The sequence below is a fragment of the Sodiomyces alcalophilus genome (genome assembly GCF_042370955.1).
Source record: "Sodiomyces alcalophilus JCM 7366 unplaced genomic scaffold ACRALscaffold_1, whole genome shotgun sequence".
Lineage (NCBI taxonomy): Eukaryota > Fungi > Ascomycota > Sordariomycetes > Glomerellales > Plectosphaerellaceae > Sodiomyces > Sodiomyces alcalophilus.
In genome coordinates this window covers 3,208,943-3,228,112 of record NW_027263532.1, presented here as the reverse complement: position 1 = coordinate 3,228,112, position 19,170 = coordinate 3,208,943, and the positions used below count along the sequence as shown (strand labels likewise).

The following is a 19,170-nucleotide window of genomic DNA, read 5'->3' as shown; positions in this document are numbered from 1 at the left end:
TGTCGTGATGGACCCTGAGTCCTGATTTTCCTTTGTACCTGCTTTCTCTTCCCCTGATCCCATGCTTCATGGTGGCCGTGCCTGCGACCAAGAGTCTTGGCGTGTGACGTCCTGTCCCTTCTCTTTCCCACCAAGATTCCCGGAGTCCTATACGTTGTACGTGTTGATCATGTCTAAAGGCAGGTACCTACACTGGAAAGTACCTACCCACATCCTGGTATCACTCAGTCCAACAATGGTTTGTGAGAAGCAGCAAGACCACCCCTGCTCCTCCTGCCCCTCCTGATACCACCTACGGCACTCCTTCCTCCCTTCCTCTTATGGCCTCCGTCGCCCCTTTCCACCTGCCAGCCGCTTGACTTTGTTCTGTTGGAATCTTCGTGTTCTTCCTCACCCTCGTTTCTGATTGACCCCTCATTCTTCGACTATTCTCCCTTGTGCGCCGCCCCCCTTCGACTCGTCGTCCCTGACGCTATTCTCAACACTCCTTCACACGCGTTTTCTGTAAATACAGTCCTCGCCCCTTCACTCCTTTGGGGTCTGGTCTGAGCCGCTCCCTCGTCCCCTCGATACTCCGTCCGTTTTCCGTTATTCGTGTTGATCGCATTCGATTCGTTTCGCCCAAATTCAGAAGCAGTCCCTTTCACCCCGACGACGACAACAGATTCGCCTTTCGTCTCGGCCTGACCACCCTTCGCCTCACGCGCCTTCTGCTGGTTTTTCGTTTTTAACCATTCTCGATTTTCGTTTCTCACCTCTACCTGGGTTTCATATGCTGGGATCTATCTAAGCATTATCAACTCCTCGACGACCAATATACGAACCAGGGGAACTACCTTATTCGCCCGGCCATCAAGTCTTTGTCGTGGGCTAAGCAGAGGTCTCTTTTTTTGAACGGACGAAAAACCAACTCCTCGGGTACGCTGTCGCCACATACTCTACGGGCAGGACCCTGAAGTAAACCAGAACACTGGCTCTTGTCTCATCTGCGAGTCTGGTTCCATTGCACGGCATATATTCCACCTGCATAACCACTTCCCAAATCTTCCGTCTGCCACAATGAATCTTTTACGATTCGGTCTGCTGGTGGCACCCCTGGCCCTGAAGGCCGAGGCATTCTTCCGCATGGAATGTCAGGGCCGAGTCGGTCTCGCCAGAATTGATCCCATTGTTTCGTATGGAGAGCCATCTCAGCATCTGCACTCCATTCACGGCTCGTCTGGTAAGTGCTCACGTCGATTCTGCTAAACCGCAACGTTGTATCTTTTCTTGCTGTTACTCTTTCCCTCCGGGCTCCTTGCGAGAGTATCGTGTGGTGTTAGACTCGCACTCCTTGTAACGCTGGCGGCTGCTAACCAATATCAATAGGCATCTCTATGCACGCAACTTACGATGACCTTCGAAATGGGGATTGTACATCGTGCCGTGTAACTCAGGACAAGTCGGCGTATTGGCATCCTTCGATGTACTTCCAAGATGGCGAGACTGGCCAGTTTGAGCTGGTCGGTCAAGTTGGTGGTATGCTCGCGTAAGTCATCCTCCTTACTGTCTCGTTTGCGTTTGGCCGTTCAGCAGGCGCCGTTGGATTCTTTCACCCACCTCCCCAGTCGCGCACACGACCTTGCTGAATCTCTTGCTTCAGATATTACCAGTTCCACTTGGATAACCTGACGGCCTACCCAGCCGGCTTTCGAATGATTGCCGGAGACTCCAATCAGCGAAGCTGGAGCACTTGGGACCTTACCCAGCCCGATCCACCTGCCGACCAATGGTACAGCAAGGGCCTCACAACACAAGAGTCTCTGCGGGAGCGTGCCATGGGTTTCAACTGCCTCAACTACGACGGGAATCCCGAGCCCACCTTGTACCGCCACACAATCCCCGACAAAAACTTCATTGATCAGAACTGCCCTAACGGCATCCGGACCGAGATCACCTTCCCCTCGTGCTGGAATGGAAAGGACCTCGGCGCGGAAGACCACCGCTCCCACATGGCGTATCCTGATATGCTCCGCGACGGAAAGTGCCCCGAGGGCTTTCCCGTCCACATGCCCACCATGCTCTTCGAGACTGTCTGGAATGTGAAGGCTTTCCACGGTCGAAAGGGCAGATTCGTAATGGCCAACGGCGATAGCCTCGGTTAGTTCTCACCCAGCTGTTCCGCGTCTACCCACGTCTAGTTTTCTAACTTGGCCATGCACGCAGGCTGGGGTTATCACGGCGACTTTATGATGGGATGGGACCCAGAATTCTTGCAAGAAGCCATCGATACTTGCACCCACAAGTCGGGAAATATCCTGGACTGTCCCATTTTCGACATTGTGTCTGAGGAGGAGGCTCAAAAGTGCACCATGGAACTACCCAGCATTCTAGCCTCCGAAGATGTGGTGGGTCCTCTGCGCTCCCTCCCCGGCAACATGCCCATCATCTACGAAGACGGAACCAAGGAATACGGAGGCGACGTGCCTGTAGAAGAGGACCCCCTACCGACTCTTGAGCCCAATCCCATCACCTCGGAGACGGCATATATTCTTCCCGAGTCGACCCCGCAGTATAGCGAGGAGGAGGAATCTATCCCCATCCCCGATCTTGAGGAATCCAGCCATATCCCTGATCCCGAACCGATTCCTACATCCGAGACTCTTCCCGAGATTGAGCCAGGCTTTAACGCAGCTGCGGATCCTCAATCGTCGGAAGCCCTCCCCGAGCCGGAATTCCCGGAGGCGACGTCCCCGCCTGAGCTGCCCGCAGAACCCACCAAGTCGTTCTATTCAACTCAGGTGGTCACGGAGGGAGACAGGGTGTCCATTGTGTACTGGGAAGAGGAGGTCGTCTACGTGACCGAGTACTATGATGAGACGACAACAGTCACAGTGACGGCGTCGGCGTCTCCCAGTGCCGATAGCATGGCTAGGCGCCACCTGCATGGGCACCTTCATCGCCACCGCTACCGCGGCTAGTTCACGGGAGTTAGGATTGCTATCTCTTGTCTATGATCAGAGCCTGCCCCCCGTCAAGCCGCCCACTGCAGGCAGTGAGACAAGTATCAAGTACTGCTAGCTACACCACTGCATTTGTTGGCCATGGCTGATGATCATTTATTTTTCATTTCTTTCGTACCTCGCCCCATCATTTTCACCTGGGCTAAATTCTGGCCATCCTCGAGTTTTGTTTCGGGACATACCAAAACGTGGGCGGCGGGGAGGCCAGTGTATGTGCCCTGGTACTTAGGTAGTATCCGCATCGAAGTGTGGTCCAGTCGGCCATGGTCCACGGGATCTCGTACGGATACCGCTAGCCAGAGACAGACAGTCCTGTCACTGACTAAAGATGGGGGGTTTTCCCGGCCGTTTATTCATAGTTATCTTTTCAATATTTTTAACCTTTTCCATCTCTCCTATTGATGTTACGGTCTCGGAGTCGGCATGTTAATACCGCAAGCTGTAGCATATGGACGGGGAGATTCCAAGTTGAGTTTGAAGACGTTTAGAAGAGACTACGCCTTCATTTCCGCTATATAATACACATTGAGAATAACGCGAAGGGCTTCTTGATTCGAGGTAAACACGAGAAGCTCTTCACTAGCCATATAAGACTACCTTTTATTTTTATTTATTTTTTGGGAAACCCGCCATGTTTCTCCGCTGAATCACCAACAGCCCTCCTAATATTGACCAAGCTATCGCCCAACAGGTCTTTTGTCGCGGGTCATGAAAAATCTCCCGCGGTAGATTCAACGTTATAAGCTAGCTAGGCTTTACTTAGACGGGGATGCATCTGTCGAGATGATTGCATTCGTGGCTAACCGCGACACCAGCCCGTTACGCGATGGTCGTCGATTCACTGAAACTGGCCCCGTGCTGTTCGATTTGGAAAATTCCAGCCTTAGGCGCTGTACTATACGCATGCTTAGAGCCCGTCTACTCCATACAGAATCAAGACACGAGACAGGAACAAGGGCAGCATTGGAGAATGGAACATTCTTGGTTGATGTGATGGCTATTTCCAAAGAGATCTCAGGATGGACACACTCGATCCGGAGATGCTATGTGACCTGACTCTCACAAGACAGTGACCATGGCAAAAGGGGTCCAATATTCCTCTGGCTCTCCGATGACAAACTTCAACTTCTCTGGACTACGGTCTACGGGCCAATGGAGGCCATCAGTCGGCCATTCTGACCTCATCTACTTCGCGTCCTAGAGGTGCCTTCGGGGCTACCCGTGACTATGCCGTGTTAATGTCTTGAATCTTGGCCCCCTTGTAAGTTTCCTGGGGTTGCTAGTGGAAGAAGATTGTTATTAACGCGGTGTACATCGGTTTCCGGGCTGGAAAGCTATAAATTAATGTTCGAGTGTGATATCTGCGCAGATAGGTTAGGTAAGAACCGGACATATCTGTAGGAGCGGCGTGATCTCATTTTCAGCGGCAGCAGGGATACCCGGCCCCCGCGACCGGGCCGGGGAGTGGGTTCTTGATCGGTACTGAAGGTCCGAAGACCGGCCTAGGGAGCGTCACCGGCCGCCGAAGTACCAAAGAGGGCGATTCAAACGTACATTGGATTTCTTGATTTTCTTTTTTATGCTATTGAGTATCTGAGAAGAATGTTTGTCTCGTACTTAGACTTAAAGTAATGCCATGTGAACGCAAGGCTTTACGGCTTCTGATTCCTGGCGTCTTACAACTACCATCAAGGCCATTGTCAGCTAGGCCACCAGGCTTGTATTTGCACCATGGAAGCCACATAATTGTGATAGGAGTTCTTGGAAGATGATGGTATTTATTTATGTTTCTCTGATTGCAACACAAGGTAGACAAATCTCGAAAAAGTGTAACGGTTAGCCTTAAGGGATATCGTATTGTATCTGATTTCAAGCTCCCGGTGACCACTGACATGGAGAGATCCGGGCTGTCGTCGTATACTCATATTGGGTTGGGTCTACACATTCTCAGAGGCGGCCAAAAAAAGGTTTGTATGTGGCTCTATAGGATGGTGGTTTCTTGCAGCGACTTCATTGGCGCTGTGCCTGATCCAACACGCCGATTTTGTACGCGTGACATCTGGAAAAGAGGGACAGAATCACCAACCGCCCTGGGAGTCTGAGCGCATGGACTAGAGGCGGGGTAGTAGCACTACTGCCTCCGCGAAGCGAATGTTTCCGTGTCCGTCTTACGTATCCCTTCATGTGAAAACGCGGGGTAATCGAGTTGTAACGACAATGGAAAGCAGAAATCAGAGGAAGCGTAATGGCCATTATTATCCGTTCCGTCACAGTACCACCTAGGTACAGCGTATGGTGGGCCTTGCATCAGCCCTGCCTGCAGTACCTGTACCTGTACAGGTGGGTCGAAAGGTGCATTTTTACTTTGCAGAAAGTCTAAGTAAGTGAGTACAACGTACCTAAACGTACGGATACACCCACCGCCTATTAGTAGAAAGTTAGAACCAGCCACCGCCGCTAGAATTCGCAGGGTAGCGGTCTGGGTGGGACTTGAGCCTGTTCCCTATTCGAAAGCCGACTAAGAGACATCCAGGTTTGGTGCTCACTCCTTCCCCTCCTCTTGTACCTACCCTACGGTCCCTACGGTCCCTACCGTCCCGTCCTACACCATCCCTGACTATTCCCACTAGCCCTCTTCCTCGCTCATGCCTTCCGTCATGGTGCCCGTTCCCGCCCATGGCGGGGTAACAGATGCGTGGCTCCCCCGGGTCGTCACCTACTACCAGACGCACCACACGCGCGACGGCATGCCCATCTCGATCCTCCCCGTTCTCACCCAGCCGGACATCAGCGTCACCCACGTCATCGTCGCGGCCATCCACATCAACGAAGACCCGGACAAGATTACGCTCAACGACCACCACCCGTCGCACCCGCGGTTCACGACGCTCTGGTCCGAGGTGTCCGTCCTCCAGGCCAGCGGCGTCAAGGTGATGGGCATGCTCGGCGGCGCGGCCCAGGGCAGCTATGCGCGGCTGGACCGCGACGAGGCCACGTTCGAGCGGTACTGGGGTCCGGTGCGCGACATGATCCGCCGGTACGGGCTGGACGGCATCGACCTCGACGTCGAGGAGCCGATGAGCCTGGACGGGATCGTGAGGCTCATTGACCGCATCCGGGCGGATTTCGGGCGGGATTTCCTCATTTCCATGGCGCCGGTGGCCCCGGCGCTTCTGGACAGCCGGTGGAACCTCAGCGGGTTCGACTACGAGGTGCTGGAGCTCATGCGCGGGGACGACATTGCGTGGTACAACGCGCAGTTCTACAACGGGTGGGGGGACGCCATGTGGCCGCAGCTCTACGAGAGCGTGGTGGCCAAGGGGTGGCCGGTGCGCAAGGTTGTCGTCGGGTTCCTGACCAACCCGGAGAACGGCAAGGGGTGGGTGGCGCCGGAGGCGGCGGGGCCGGTCCTGCTGGGGTTGCGGGCGCGGTATGGCGAGTTTGGCGGGGTGATGGGGTGGGAGTACTTCAATTCCCTGCCGGCGAAGGACCGGCCCTGGGAGTGGGCGAGGTGGATGACCACGGTGTTGCGGTGGCGGGCGGGGCCAGAGCAGGTTCGGCGGATGGAGGACATACTAGGGCCGAAACAAGCGCCGGGGTCGGTAGTGGAAGTCGACGCCGACATGGATGGCCAAGAAGCGGCCGTGCCGAAGGCGTTTCAATATTATTCGGAGGAGGAGGAGGAGGAAGGGGAGGAGAACCAGGGAGACAGGTCGGTCGGAGGCTAAATGGAATACCGGTCCGGACTCCACCGCACCACACTCCAGTCCGTTGATGCATTGCATTCTGCAGTGCTTTTCTTTTCTTTTCTTTTTTTTTTTCCTTTTTCTTTCTCCCTTCCTGTCTCACCTTGTCCTTTTTCCTTTCCAGCCCACCCTTTCCAGCACGAGCTCTGGGATGTGCGAATGATAGGCTCGCTGGGAGCTGCATATCGCGGTTGGGTCCCAACCTGCGTTCCGGCGGTCAACGACAAACTGTCCTCATCTCAGAAATTCTGTCGGGCGGCGGTTGAGCTGCAGGCATGTCTGTCCAGGTCCACCCAGCCGCTTCGTTGATTAGCCTCTCATTTGTCCTTATTTACGGGCGTTGCGAGGTATAGAATAATTTCGTGTGCATTTCCGCGGTATCTGAGAAGGGAATACCTAGTTACAGGCGGCGCTCATGGTCTAGACGATAAGAGTGGTAAGGATGGACGCGCAGTAATAGACGCGGGAATACATAAACAAGGCAGGGAAGAGAAGAAAAACGGAAGGCGCCGTGAACGAGGACATGATTGCAGCCATGTTAGTCGACAGGGAATTACACAGTTTCGACCGGGACGCGAGCATAAGGAAGGGGGACAGCAACTGCATGCAGCGAGCCCTGCATCACGGCACCTTGCATCTTATCATAGAGGGGCGGCCAGTGCTTAGAGGAGGGGTCAGGAACGAGATCCCTTCGCTCCAGACCGGGGTATTAATAGAGGATAGGTAAGGTTAGGAGACACGTCTAATATCGAGTCGCCGTCGATTTGTTCGTATTCCACAGAAAATATCCCGTCTGTCTTTTGTATATGTCGTGGGCCCGTCGGCCACTCGTTGTCATGCGTTAGGTAGAGGGGAAGATTTACACTAGAGAAGTGATGGTTGAAGAGGGATTTCCCTTATACGGCCGTGACCCACCCCTTCCGGCTGACAGATGACGGCTGAAAGCTTGGCCTGGACTTTGTCTAGCTCGGTCGGGTGAAACAAAGGAGTTGGCTGGATGAGTTGACGGGGAATGTGACCGTGGGAGGGGATAAATAAAGAAAAATAATAAATAAATAAAAGCGAGGAATAAACATGGGCGGCTGACGTGACTGCAAGAGACGTAGGTACAACGTACTTCGTACAACGTACGTTGTATTACTAAATGAGTAGTTTTGTTACTAAGAAACGATTCGTTTACCTATGCCAAGTACAACTACCACGGGTAGGTCCGGTTTCTATTAGTGTACATCTTCATGTGAAAGACCTTGGTGACGAAGCATGTTGTATTCCGACCTGCATTCTGATTTGTCATGGGTACAGTTTGGCCCCGTTCCCGTAGAGTTACTTGGTATGACGCGATTGCATCTGAGCATTACTGGTGCCAATACTTTGCCAACCCTTGGCCAATACTTGCCAATTCCAGCTTGCACCGAAGAAGGTATTATTCCGCGTTGACGCGCGTATACCTATGTACACTACACACTACAATGTACAATTACACAGGTACGTACAACGTATTCGTATATACCCTACGTACTGCACTAACACCATCTCGTTCCCAGAAAAACATATTCAAAAATAAAAACAAAAAGGAGAAGAAAGGAAAATGCCTCAAGACCGTCACGGGACTCTGACCGCAAAGGTGCACATTTCTACGCTTTGTTTGCTGTTTTTAAACGCTTCTCTCCTCCCAGTTTCTCATCCCATTCTTCCCCTCCTTTATTCGCATGTCATGTCAGAGAAACACCCCACTGCACGTCCATCGTCAAAAAGTCTTGGTGTTTCTTGGCCCTGACGCCCAGACTCTTGGTTCGGTCTTGGTATTCCCACACTCAGCGTCGCGACAAGGTAACTTGAGCCACACGGGGGTCCAGAAGTCCAGAAGCCACGGCTTCATGCACGAGCGAACAGAGAACTGGAACTCCAGGTACGTGAATCGAACCTTCTTGTCCTGTATACCCACACGTACGACACATACGAAGGAAAATCCACCCAGGAGCACTCCCCTTGGCTGCCCGCCTCCCTTGGCCCATATCTCCATCCCATTATCATCAGATGCCTTCTTTCTACTGGTCCCATCAGGCCTTGCCCACTCTTGGGCGGCTCATCCGGGCCACCTCTTGTCATTCGCGTTGATTCATGATTATTCTTGTATTTTCTTCGACTTGATTCTTACTCTCTTTCCTTCGTGCTCGTCTCGGCTAGAGACCAGAGCCCAACCCAGGATATCCTCCATCACTCACTTTTTCTCGGTCACTCACTCACATGGTCTTCCTCTCATCAGGTGTCACTAAGCCTTGCCGTCATCTTCACCCGAGCCCCACCAACCGTCCCGGTCCCGCCACCTTTCGGATGGAGGCCTCCAACAACTCGGCAGAGTCGCAACACCAAGAGTCGCAACACCAAGAGCAAGAACACCAAGAGCAAGAGAACGCCGACGAGCCTCCGCCAGAGCATCATCACGACGAAAAACATGACGACCACAAGTCACCGAACATACCGACGGAGACTACAAACACAACAAACCCGGTGACGGAAACAGTAGTTATCCCGCCGACTGAGAAATCCGCCATAGCCACCCTCGACAATGCGACGACAACGACGACAGCGGCGACCACCATCGTCCCCCTCGCATTCCCCTACCGCCATCGCTCCAACCAATATGCCTCGCTCCTCTACCTGCCCATGGAGCTGCAGTTCCTCATCTGCTCCAACCTGAGCTTCGGCGACCTGCAGACCCTCCGCCGCACCAGCCGCTTCTACCGCCAACTCATCAACCTCGACTTTGTGCGCATCTGCCTGGGCTCCATCGCCACCGACAACGAGCTGCGCTTCGTCTGCCGCACCTGCATGCGCTACGACGAGTCGCGCCGCCGCCTCGTCTGGCCCCTCAGCCAGCGCGCCCAGCCGCCTCCCTCGGACGGAAGCTCGTCGTCTGATGACGAGGGAGAAGAAGATGATGAAGAAGGAGGGGGTGGAAGAGGACGAGATGGCGCATCGCTGGGCTACTGCCCCGACCCGAGCGTGCCGCTGGCTGGCCATTGCGCCGACTGCGCCGTGCGCCTTGGGCAGCTCTCGCCAGGCGAGTACGTCCTCACCGACGCCGGCGAGCGGAAGGTCCGGGTCTGTCGCTGGTGCGGCTGGCCTTGCAGCGTCGACCATGCCCAGGAGGAGTACTGGCCTCGTTCCGCATGGGAGTTGCACCCGAAATGCGCCGAGACGTACCAGATGGTCCTCATCGGCCATTACATCCTCGTGTGCCTCCGGTCTGGTGTCGCGTTTGTGACGTATATTCTTCTTTGGCGGTTGTTTGGCCAGAATACGTTGGTCCTTGTGCCGAGCGTTGTACGTCAATGGCCCAGAATTGAAGGGTGTTTTTTTTCCCCTTGGGAAACGAGAAAGCTAACATTCTTCAGCTGGCGATTCTTCTCATGGGTATCATCCTATGCATTATCTGGGTTCGGGGTCGCGAGGTCAGGACCTACCACATCGTCGGCAGTCTCGAGTTTACCATCCTCGCCCTCGGCATACCCCCCATGTACGTCGTTATGCAAAAGGTCAACGACCCCGGTGTGATAGCTGCCGAGATCATGCTCGTCATTCATCTGTAGGTCTTTATTTTCTCCTTCCCTCCCGTCTCCCATCCCATCCCCCCCCCCCCCCCCCGTCTCCCACATCTAACAAACACAGCATCGTCCGCCTCATCAACGTCCTCGGAAACATCATCCTCTTCCTCGAATACGACGTCACCAAACACCACGCCCCGGACGTGCCCTACTTCCGCCGCCTCGTCAACCCCCTCATCGCCGGCCTCGTCTTCTGGACCTCGCCCCGGGCCCTCGAGAACCTGTGGATCGGCCGGGGGAAGCACCCGCGCCACAAGTCCTTCCGGAGGGGCATGACCAAGGCCGTCAAGAGTATTGGCAAGTCGTTCAACGACTTTTGGTCCATCCGCAACAGCACTGCTACCGATATTGCCCCTTGAAGGGCCGATGTGCATGTCAACAAACAAACACAAAAACACTCCACTATTGTCTTAGCCGCCTGTTACGCACGAATGATTGCCACGACTGTTGTTATGTTTGGAGTTTTCTTGTTTTCTCTTTGCCGGGTTTGAATGACGCTGGGATTGTCTGTTCTTTGGGCGGGCGTTTCCTCTTCATGCGCGCATGTGCATGAGATGGGATGGATAACTATCATGGCGGCGCCTGGAAGAATCTCTCCAACTACATTACACGGCACGCTTCTGCTAAAGAGTCTTATGTATATTCTAGGAGGATCTTCTCTCACTATTTCCCGCGGCCATGCTGATTCCTTACTTAGTAAGGCGCTGGCCAAACAATCGCCGCTTTTTCAGTTTTTAAACCAACTCCGGCCGGCTGTGTCTAGGGTCTAGATATGGATGGACTTGAAAATATTTCCAAAGGCGCCCTTTGGACTGTCACGAGTCGACTTTGGAGAATCAAGCCCCGCTTCCTGGTGTTATAGACGGTGTTTGGTTAGGGTGGGTTTGTTGCCCTTCAGGCATCACTTTGTCGCCGTCTCAGCTTATGGATTGGTTTTCTTTGGTCCAGGAGCAGACATGATGGAAGAGGATGCAAACCAGCCTGATATTTCAGCCACCTTTCCTGAATAGATTTTACTGCCCCTGCGCTGGCTCCTTTTCAGACTCCTGGTGATTATACCATCAACATACAAAGGTGAAAGGTCAACTTGGGAATAAGAAACCACCGGGAACTCGTGAGCTTGAAATGACCTTGAAACAGATCTTAGACTCGCCATCTCACAAGCCTCGTCATCTTTCTATCTAGACCGTGTCCAGGTCTGGCCTCCAACTGGTACAGCCCCAACCCCTTTCCACGGTCCAGCCCTCAACTTACGCGACATTCTCCTCGATGAGCTTAAACTCGGAATCGAGGTAGAACCATTGGTTGAACCTCTCCAGCTTGGGCGCCGCCGGCCCCTCGTCCGACTCGGCGGGGAGCCCGAGCCTCAGCGTGGCCTCGCACCGGGACACGTAGCTCTCGCGGATGTCCGGGCGACTGGTCTGGTTGTAGTTGATCTTATTGGTGTCCACGGCGCCCTTGATCAGGTCGAGCCAGTACTCGTGGCCCTTTTCGACGACCGAGGCGGCGTAGCTGCTGTTCTGGTACGTGTCGCCGATGATGGGGATCCGGTCGTCGCCGCGGGCTACTTTGTAGTACTGTCATGGCGTTCGTGTTAGCTTGAGATTGTAAGGAGAAAGGCGTAGGGCTGCCAGGAGAGAACAGTAACGTACGGTGAACCAGTCACGGTAGGACTGGAGGAGACCAGGGCGGTACAGCTCGAGATCCTCAAAGTCTTTCATTGGAAACGTCAACAAGTTGAAACAGTGATGGGGACGGACAACAAGAGAAAGGTCCAGTCGTCAGGGCCAATCTCTTACCATCGACAAGAGGAGCAATGGGATCATTGACATCAATCCCCAGCACCTTCCAATCCGTCTCGCCGCCATCATTAGGAGCCAACGCGCCCAGAATCTTCACCTGCTTCACCTGTCCAATGTACCCGATATCCTGCCCAATGTCGAACAGGTCAATGGGGTCATTGTCGCCCGGGGCGTTGGTAAAGTCGTGGTCCAAGTTGGGCGACTCCCACGTCTGCGGGATGGAGCCGTAGAGGAAAGGGTACGACTTGAGCGGGAAGATGCTCTCGACGAAGCGCGGGAGGCCGTTGCGGTCGTCGTGGAAGATGGGGTTCAGGGGTTCCTGGCGGCGGATCTCAATCTTGCCGTCCTCCCAGCGCGGGATCTCGACTACAAAGTTGACGATGCGCTTGTTGTTCTCGTCTGGGTACAGCGGCACGTCGTGCCAGAAGGAGATGGGGTGGCCGTTCTTTTCGAGCCAGACGCGCCATTCCTGAGATTTGTTAACGGTGGCGTGGCGCAACGAATGAATGAATGCTTGGCTTACAAGAGTGTTGCGGCTGCCAACGGTCCTCAAGCTGAGAGAGTCGTAGTCGAAGCTGGAGTCGCCGCGGGTCTGGAGGGCCGCAGCGGCGACTAGGGAGGGGAGAAGGGTCCAGAGGAGAGTCCTGACCATGATGAAAGGCAGGCAGCAGGGGACGATAGCCGACTTGAAGAAGTGTGTAAGTTGGAGGAGTAGCTAGCTTGGAGAACGATGAAGGGAGACGAGAAGCTCAGAGTAGTTGCAACAAAACAGCCGGCTCGAATTCTTATGAAAGCTCGCATCAGACCAGGACGATAACGTTGACCCGTGTGCACCCCACGTTATCTCCTGTCTTATACCCACCCATGCGGCCATGTCCCTTGTATTGTGCAGGTCGAAGCGAGGAAAATCAGTCACTAGCCAGGGCCAGGGGAGCTAGGCCACGAAGGAAGAGATCCCAAGTCCGAGTTAGCTGCATGTTACTGTTACCGGTATTCCCAAAGGGCATTGCCGCAGTCCACGCCGTCAAGGCCAATATGGAGCTGGCTTCTCGAAAGCTTCGACCGTTTCCCCTGGATGAATCGAAGTCCCCTCGACCACCACGTGCATTTGAGCCAACAACCCCGGTCGTGCTGGACCGTTGGCAGGCGTTATTGGTGGCGCTCAAGCCGGCGCCGGTCCGGCTTACGGAAGCCGTCCAATGATCGCGGCAGTCCTCCGCACGTGGGGGCCGGCGGGTCCGAAGACGTCTCCGTGGATTTTCATCTGCAGGGGAATCATCCAAGAAAGCTTCCACGTCTCGTCAGCTTACTGAGTGCGAATTCATGAGTACTAGCTGGCTGTTTCCCCAGAGAAACGACTCTCGTGTGCTCCAACGGCTGAGGCGCGACACCCACCGTATCCTAACGCGATCAAATCATCGTCTACTGCCTCGACTCAAACCAAAGTCGTAGTCCATCTTCAGTCGAGAGTCAAGGCGTGCCGGTGCCATCAGACCAGAAAGCTAATACACGTGCCATTCCAATACAGCCTGTCGCCTTTATATGCCAAAAGCCACCAGGACTCAATATCCTTTGTCCACGGCCAAGTGGCTAACCCCTTTCCAAGCCCCGAACACCGTGAAGACCATCCTCATAGACACCCAGCAATCATACAAATACTTCTTACACGAGCCCATCTATCCCTCGAGCTCTCCCTCGTCAATCATCCTCCCGAGGATGAGACTCTGTATGACGAGCTCATCGCTGAGCCTCCTGATCCTTTTCGGCGCAGGCAGAGCATGCCCCGCACTCTTCCTCTTCCTCTTCTTCGCCGTCCCCGTATCCTGCGCACGAGTCGACGCGTAGAGGCCGTCGTCCGTCCCCGTCTTCTCGTCGACATACACCCAGTCGAAAGGCGACCCGAGCAGCTCGCCCTGCCGCATCATCTCCCTGGCCTCGTCCATGCTGTACGCCCTCGACAGAGCCGCGCCGAGCACATGCGCCAGGAACACGTAGGGCATTTTCTTGTCTTCCTGCCTGGACCTCTTCATGACGAGGAGGATCCTGCTCCCGTGGAGCAACCTGTCCCTCCGCTCGACCACCTCGGCGAGACGCGCCTCGCTGGCCGGGTAGGCGGCGAGGTACCGCGACCGGATCGCGTCCCGGAGGAAAGCCGACTGGCCGGCGCAGAGCAGGTAGGGTATCCAGTCGACGACCTGCTTCTTCTCCAGGCACGTCGTGACCCATCGGTCGGATATGCAGGGCAGCCCGAGAGCCAGCGCCTGCATGTACTTGACCTTGCGGGAGTGGCCATCGGCGACGAGGGCGGTGAAGCCGAGGGACTGCGCCGCGGCCGTCAGCGTGAGGGTGGCCCGGGTCTCGCCGGCCTCCCTGGGGCTCAGGGCCACGGTATTCAGCGCCGTTGGCTGGAACAGCTCGTCGAAGCCGTTGGGCAAGAGATGCCCGCCGGCGTCCTGGATCATCTTCTCCACCCCCTGGCTCTGCGCCAGCCGCTGGTCGTACTGGTCCGCGGTTTCCCCCGGCCTCTTCGATTGGAACGAGACGGCAAACGCCATGCCGGTGAATATTCTTCTCGCGTCTGGTCCGGCGTCCTTCCGTGCTTGCGTCGTGGGATGCTGGCTTCGGTTACCGGTGCGACCGTTCGTCTTGGGCGGCCGGGCCATACTATCCTCGAACCCCGAGGCGGAGGGAGACCCTGCCAGCTCGTCCGTCGAGGCGGAGCCCAGTCGGAGCGATCGTCGAGTATTTCTTGTACGCCTTGTTATGTTTAGATTCAAGAGGGCCGACGTAGTCTTGAGCCGTGGGAGCATAGGTTCCATTCGTGGTAGACGCTCGCTTTTTACAGGCGATGACTTGGGTTCTGCATCGGGCTCCTCCTGCGTGGCGGGCGTCGTCGTAGACGATAGAGCGGGAGTCTCGGGAAGGGTGCTCAAAGTCGAATCCGATCCCGGGAGCACTGCTGGCGCCGTGGACGGGGGAGCTAGAGGCGTTGAGGGGTCTTTTGTCGACACTCTCGCGCCAAGATTGTGGCCGAGCTTCGTAGCTGCGCGCGTATCACATAGAGGTGGCGAAGAGGGTAAGTCGCGGGGGGTCATAAAAGTCGGGTGTGGGCTTGACTCCAGGACCACAGAGGGATCGGAAAGCAGGAGCACGTCGGCTTCCTTGACCTTCTCGACCCGTGATGAGCCTGGCTCGCGGGTCGATGGATGTGTGCTTGTGTTCTTTACCACCGCGCTTTCTTTGTCGGATGAAGGCGTGGACTCGTTGTTTGATATGACGGACATGGCCTTGGTTGACGGAATCGATCTACGATTGGATCGTCTGAGTGGTTGGGGCAGCGACGGTTCGGGTAGTTCTGAACTTGAACCTGTCGGAGAGGAACGGTCTGTGATCGAGCGAGCGGTCCCGGCTGGGGGAGGATCTGGGGCTACGGAGGTCGGCCGTGAGGCTATCGTGCTGTTAGCTGGCCTGGGCTGAGGTGCTGGGCTGGTCTCCGGGATCGTATCCCTCGGCTTGGAGCTTTCTTCAAGCATGCCGTCCGTTTCGGGCTCATCTTGGGTCTCGGCCGTCTGCTTCGTGCTATCGACCACCACGTCATTGCTGGGAGCCGGATCGACTTGGCCCTCGGGACTGGGTGGATTGGGAGGTGATGGGTTCGGAGCGGATGACTTGGGCGGAGGAGGCGGTGGATCCTGAGAGTCCGCTACTGTCGATATATCATCCTGATCTTCGGCAGCTGGTGCTGCATTCTGAGGCTGGTCGTCGGCAACGCTCTCAGCTGTGTCGCGCGGATGTCTGTTTGACCTTGTCCTGCGAGTAGCTGAGGGAGACGCGGGGCCACCACGAGATGTAGGCCGACGCGCACTAATACGGGCGAGTTCTTTCATGGCCAACTCTTTCTTCATATTGGCTCGTCTTCTCTTTTCCATGATGCTCTCCGTGTCGTCAAATTCTTCGTCCCAGGCCTTGGGGGCGGGCAGATCATCGCTGCTCAGTCTCCGAGCCTGGGACGTTCGCATAGACTCGTAATGATCCATCGGTTCTGGGCGGCGACGAAAATACTTGCTCGTCGCTTCTCGGGGGGTTTCGGACAGAGAACGGCCTTGCGTCCAGCGACTGGGGGCAGGAGTCTTCTCGCCGGGATGAAGCTGGCTTGGGTCATCGCCGGGGATTCGGGGACTCGACATCGGGCCTTCGGTGGGGGAGGTTATGTTGAACATGCGCTTGTGGGGCGAAGACTCGACCAAGTTGGGAGAAAGGGTGTTCTGGAATATCATGTTGGGCGAGGGCCGGGAGGACGTCGGGCTCATGCCTAGCCTGACGGCCGATGACAAGGTCGGGGTCTGACCGAAGAGCTGGGAACCAACCAAGGCCTGTCCTCCCAGCGTAGGGTTGCCGGCGAACGGGTTCAGGGGCGGCGCGGGGGTCTCCGGGGCCCATTGTGTGCTGCGAAAGGGAGTATGGCCCTCTGGTCGAACGAGCGATGACTGCTGTTGGGAACTAGACTGACGCGTCCGCCAGGCGCCTCGAGTGTTCAGAGGGCCAGGGCCGTCGGCTATGGGTGACGACTCCTGGGTATGGCTCGCGGCCGTTGGCGACGACTCCTGGGCATGGCTCAGGTTTGCAAAGTTGACTGCCCCGGTATGATTCTCATCGAGCGACTCGTGTGGATTCCCAGCTTCTGGCTGTGATTGCGTAGATCGTGGGCTGCGAGGCAAGGGCAACTCGGGCTGGTAGTGCTCTCGATAATCCCGCTCGTCGTTTTCCTGCGTGGGTGACGACTGGGAGTCCATGTTGGGATTATCGGGTAGGGTAGAGGCGCGCGGTGGGTAGACATTAGAGGTGGACGGAGGCAGGGCAACTGATGTTGAGCTGTGTTTGTCTGTCGCGGCTGGACTGTTCGACCGAGAGGTTACCGCATCGTCGTGTTCTCTTCGATGGGAGCGAGTAGGAAGACCCGGGGCGACAGGTTGAGGATTGCAGGTTGGGCGCCGCGGAGAGTCCGCTTCGACGGCTACCTCGAAGGGAGACCGTGGGTGGGGTTTGTAGGAATTGGCAGGGGACTTGGAGTCGTGTGGGAGAGGATGGTTGATCGTACAGGTCCGACACTGGTTCTGCCTCGCGTCAGCTGGTTGCTTGATGCTGCGAGTCCGCAGGGCTATACACATACCACTGCGTTCCTTGTGCAGGATTTCGAGGAAGAGTGCGACGGCGACAATCGTCGAGCGGGTGCCGCTTCGTCATGAGACACTATCTTGGTGGTGGGAGCTTGAGATGGTTCTGCAATACGGCGGTTTTGGGAGGAATCGTCTTCTTCGTCGCGACTCGAGAAGCTGAAAGTCTATGGATGCTCGCGAGCCAAGTCGAGCAACCAGTGTTAGTAAGCTCGTGTGGCGGTGCAAATGAGCGCCACAGTAACAACGCCACGTGATGGGGAGAAGTGGAAGATGAAAGAGAGCAAAGAAGGTAGGGGACTTAAGACGGCAGAAGAAGAAATGAAAGGAAAATGTAGAACGAGATGGAGAAGGATAGGAGACTCACCATGCCAACACCAAATTGAGCCATATACTTGGCTAATATCTCCTGACTATCTGCGGCCTGACTAGGTGCATAGTTGTCACCGTTGGCGATGGATCCGGGCTTGGTCATCGTGTTAAGCATTATCACAGACCGTTTCTCTGTTAAGGGTAATGATCGAGAAGAAAGAGAAGACATGGGAAGATTATAGGATCAGCCATCTCAGAACACGGGTGCTGAAACGCACAAAGGGAGAGTCCAATTTGGTGGACTTGATAATGGAAGTGAGGGAGGGAAAACACGCGTAAAAGACGCGAACTCACGTGTTTCGTTTCTCGCGAATATTAGCTAAGCAACAAAACACACCAAAAACATGCAACTGCTTCGTACTCCCGAATGTTTCGAAAGCTCCGAGACGACGTCTGCCCATCGAAGAAATTGGCTTCATTTAACATGTCAGACGCGTTGAGAAACTCGGCTTTCACCCGAGACGCCGCGATTTAGTAACCGGTCGTATTCGAATGAGGAAAAAGACAGGTATCCATACAGTCCCGCAAACCGAAGCCTCCTTTCTGGCACTGGTGCGTCGGCCCAATCGTCCGACCTCAATATCACTTGGTTCCTATTCGTTACTATGACCCCGGACCTCCCTCTCGCTCTTCGTGATTCTGACCCGTGTCTCTTTTCGTATCAAGGACCGCTGACAAGCATGGGGGCGCTGACGCTCTTGAAGAACGACCAAGGAGTTCGTTTCATGCCTGTTCCAGGATAGTCGACCAAGCTGTCCAGGTCTATTACCAAGGGTTCATTCCCAGTCGGCTACTACTTGCCTTCTCGTCTTCGTTTGTCTGCAAACGAACATCAAAACCAACGAGAATGTGTCTGTCATCTTACTCCAACGATCATGCGATGGAGCCAGGATGGAGGCAGAGCAGGTCATTGCCCTCGGGAACCGCCCCCCAAACCAGCAAGCCGAGCTTCATCGTCCCACTGCGCGTCGCATGCCTGGGTTGTGCGGATGATAGATAAATGTCGCTCCCCCTGCATCCTGTTCCATGCCCTCCAGCTTGTACAAGGTGATCAGCGATCTTCGGTCCTGCTACTGGATCGCCCTCACCGTACCCTGTGCTTGGTAGCGAGACCCGTCGATGAAGCTCGTGCTACCGAGCTCTTTGACTCGGGTGTTCGCCATGAGAGGATCATGACCAAGAGGATTGTATGTATAATGTTCCGTGCCAAGCACTCGCGAGAGAGGCATAGAAGAAGCATGAGCTGCGTCTGGCCGTGATTCATAGTGGGCCCACTGGCACGCCGAGTAAGAAGTCGGTCTGATGAACTCCTCCCACTGACACCGTCTCAACTACACAAAGTGCGTCAATGGATACGCCTAGGCCGTCCCTGGAGAACCTCTGCACAAGTTCAAGTGTAGGAGCGTGAGTTTTGGGCTCGTCTTCCTACCCCTACCTTTTTCCGCGCGAGCAACGAGGTCTCTGAG

General features: G+C 55.3%; 8 protein-coding genes across 8 annotated transcripts; 3 read left to right on the top strand and 5 right to left on the bottom strand.

Moving 5' to 3' along the window:
* The first annotated feature begins 348 nt into the window (after positions 1-348).
* ACRALDRAFT_1059783 (uncharacterized protein) lies at positions 349-3,606 on the top strand. Its single transcript, XM_071016102.1, has 4 exons — positions 349-1,222; positions 1,369-1,528; positions 1,643-2,139; positions 2,206-3,606. The coding sequence occupies exons 1-4, from the start codon at positions 1,060-1,062 to the stop codon at positions 2,958-2,960; spliced, it is 1,575 nt and encodes a 524-aa protein (XP_070879418.1). The 5' UTR covers positions 349-1,059; the 3' UTR covers positions 2,961-3,606.
* ACRALDRAFT_205642 (uncharacterized protein) lies at positions 2,997-4,746 on the bottom strand (the record flags this gene model as incomplete). The annotated part of the gene is made up of 17 exons (XM_071021765.1): positions 2,997-3,025; positions 3,070-3,087; positions 3,121-3,314; positions 3,411-3,496; positions 3,527-3,549; positions 3,629-3,644; positions 3,676-3,695; positions 3,762-3,777; positions 3,815-3,860; positions 3,945-4,045; positions 4,077-4,137; positions 4,229-4,281; positions 4,316-4,336; positions 4,389-4,473; positions 4,519-4,595; positions 4,647-4,684; positions 4,716-4,746. The coding sequence occupies 17 exons, from the start codon at positions 4,744-4,746 to the stop codon at positions 2,997-2,999; spliced, it is 915 nt and encodes a 304-aa protein (XP_070879417.1).
* A 618-nt stretch (positions 4,747-5,364) lies between these two features.
* ACRALDRAFT_1059784 (glycoside hydrolase family 18 protein) lies at positions 5,365-6,785 on the top strand. The gene has a single exon (XM_071016103.1). The coding sequence runs from the start codon at positions 5,660-5,662 to the stop codon at positions 6,728-6,730; it is 1,071 nt and encodes a 356-aa protein (XP_070879416.1). The 5' UTR covers positions 5,365-5,659; the 3' UTR covers positions 6,731-6,785.
* A 38-nt stretch (positions 6,786-6,823) lies between these two features.
* On the bottom strand, positions 6,824-8,300 carry ACRALDRAFT_1091029 (uncharacterized protein; the record flags this gene model as incomplete). The annotated part of the gene is made up of 7 exons (XM_071019545.1): positions 6,824-7,364; positions 7,487-7,575; positions 7,664-7,741; positions 7,823-7,864; positions 7,978-8,023; positions 8,076-8,205; positions 8,273-8,300. The coding sequence occupies 7 exons, from the start codon at positions 8,298-8,300 to the stop codon at positions 7,169-7,171; spliced, it is 609 nt and encodes a 202-aa protein (XP_070879415.1). The 3' UTR covers positions 6,824-7,168.
* A 146-nt stretch (positions 8,301-8,446) lies between these two features.
* Positions 8,447-11,433, top strand: ACRALDRAFT_1059788 (uncharacterized protein). Its single transcript, XM_071016104.1, has 4 exons — positions 8,447-8,657; positions 9,015-10,075; positions 10,147-10,337; positions 10,421-11,433. The coding sequence occupies exons 2-4, from the start codon at positions 9,083-9,085 to the stop codon at positions 10,713-10,715; spliced, it is 1,479 nt and encodes a 492-aa protein (XP_070879413.1). The 5' UTR covers positions 8,447-8,657; positions 9,015-9,082; the 3' UTR covers positions 10,716-11,433.
* On the bottom strand, positions 10,778-11,036 carry ACRALDRAFT_205646 (uncharacterized protein; the record flags this gene model as incomplete). The annotated part of the gene is made up of 2 exons (XM_071021767.1): positions 10,778-10,956; positions 11,021-11,036. 2 exons carry the CDS (start codon positions 11,034-11,036, stop codon positions 10,778-10,780), a joined length of 195 nt encoding a protein of 64 aa, XP_070879414.1.
* Positions 11,434-11,606: 173 nt separating the features above from the next.
* Positions 11,607-12,810, bottom strand: ACRALDRAFT_1067048 (uncharacterized protein; the record flags this gene model as incomplete). The annotated part of the gene is made up of 4 exons (XM_071017405.1): positions 11,607-11,933; positions 12,009-12,070; positions 12,156-12,627; positions 12,682-12,810. The coding sequence occupies 4 exons, from the start codon at positions 12,808-12,810 to the stop codon at positions 11,607-11,609; spliced, it is 990 nt and encodes a 329-aa protein (XP_070879412.1).
* A 752-nt stretch (positions 12,811-13,562) lies between these two features.
* On the bottom strand, positions 13,563-14,807 carry ACRALDRAFT_1059789 (uncharacterized protein). The gene has a single exon (XM_071016105.1). It carries the CDS (start codon positions 14,711-14,713, stop codon positions 13,835-13,837), a length of 879 nt encoding a protein of 292 aa, XP_070879411.1. The 5' UTR covers positions 14,714-14,807; the 3' UTR covers positions 13,563-13,834.
* Positions 14,808-19,170: the final 4,363 nt, after the last annotated feature.

Excerpts from the sequence above, each read along its gene's own strand:
- ACRALDRAFT_1059783 (XM_071016102.1), top strand. The coding sequence starts at position 1,060 with ATGAATCTTTTACGATTCGGTCTGCTGGTGGCACCCCTGGCCCTGAAG. Across the intron at positions 1,529-1,642 it reads CAAGTTGGTGGTATGCTCGC|ATATTACCAGTTCCACTTGG; the intron begins GTAAGTCATCCT and ends CTCTTGCTTCAG. Across the intron at positions 2,140-2,205 it reads GGCCAACGGCGATAGCCTCG|GCTGGGGTTATCACGGCGAC; the intron begins GTTAGTTCTCAC and ends CCATGCACGCAG.
- ACRALDRAFT_1059784 (XM_071016103.1), top strand. The coding sequence starts at position 5,660 with ATGGTGCCCGTTCCCGCCCATGGCGGGGTAACAGATGCGTGGCTCCCC.
- ACRALDRAFT_1059788 (XM_071016104.1), top strand. The coding sequence starts at position 9,083 with ATGGAGGCCTCCAACAACTCGGCAGAGTCGCAACACCAAGAGTCGCAA. Across the intron at positions 10,076-10,146 it reads TGGTCCTTGTGCCGAGCGTT|CTGGCGATTCTTCTCATGGG; the intron begins GTACGTCAATGG and ends AACATTCTTCAG. Across the intron at positions 10,338-10,420 it reads ATCATGCTCGTCATTCATCT|CATCGTCCGCCTCATCAACG; the intron begins GTAGGTCTTTAT and ends TAACAAACACAG.
- ACRALDRAFT_1059789 (XM_071016105.1), bottom strand. The coding sequence starts at position 14,713 with ATGGCGTTTGCCGTCTCGTTCCAATCGAAGAGGCCGGGGGAAACCGCG.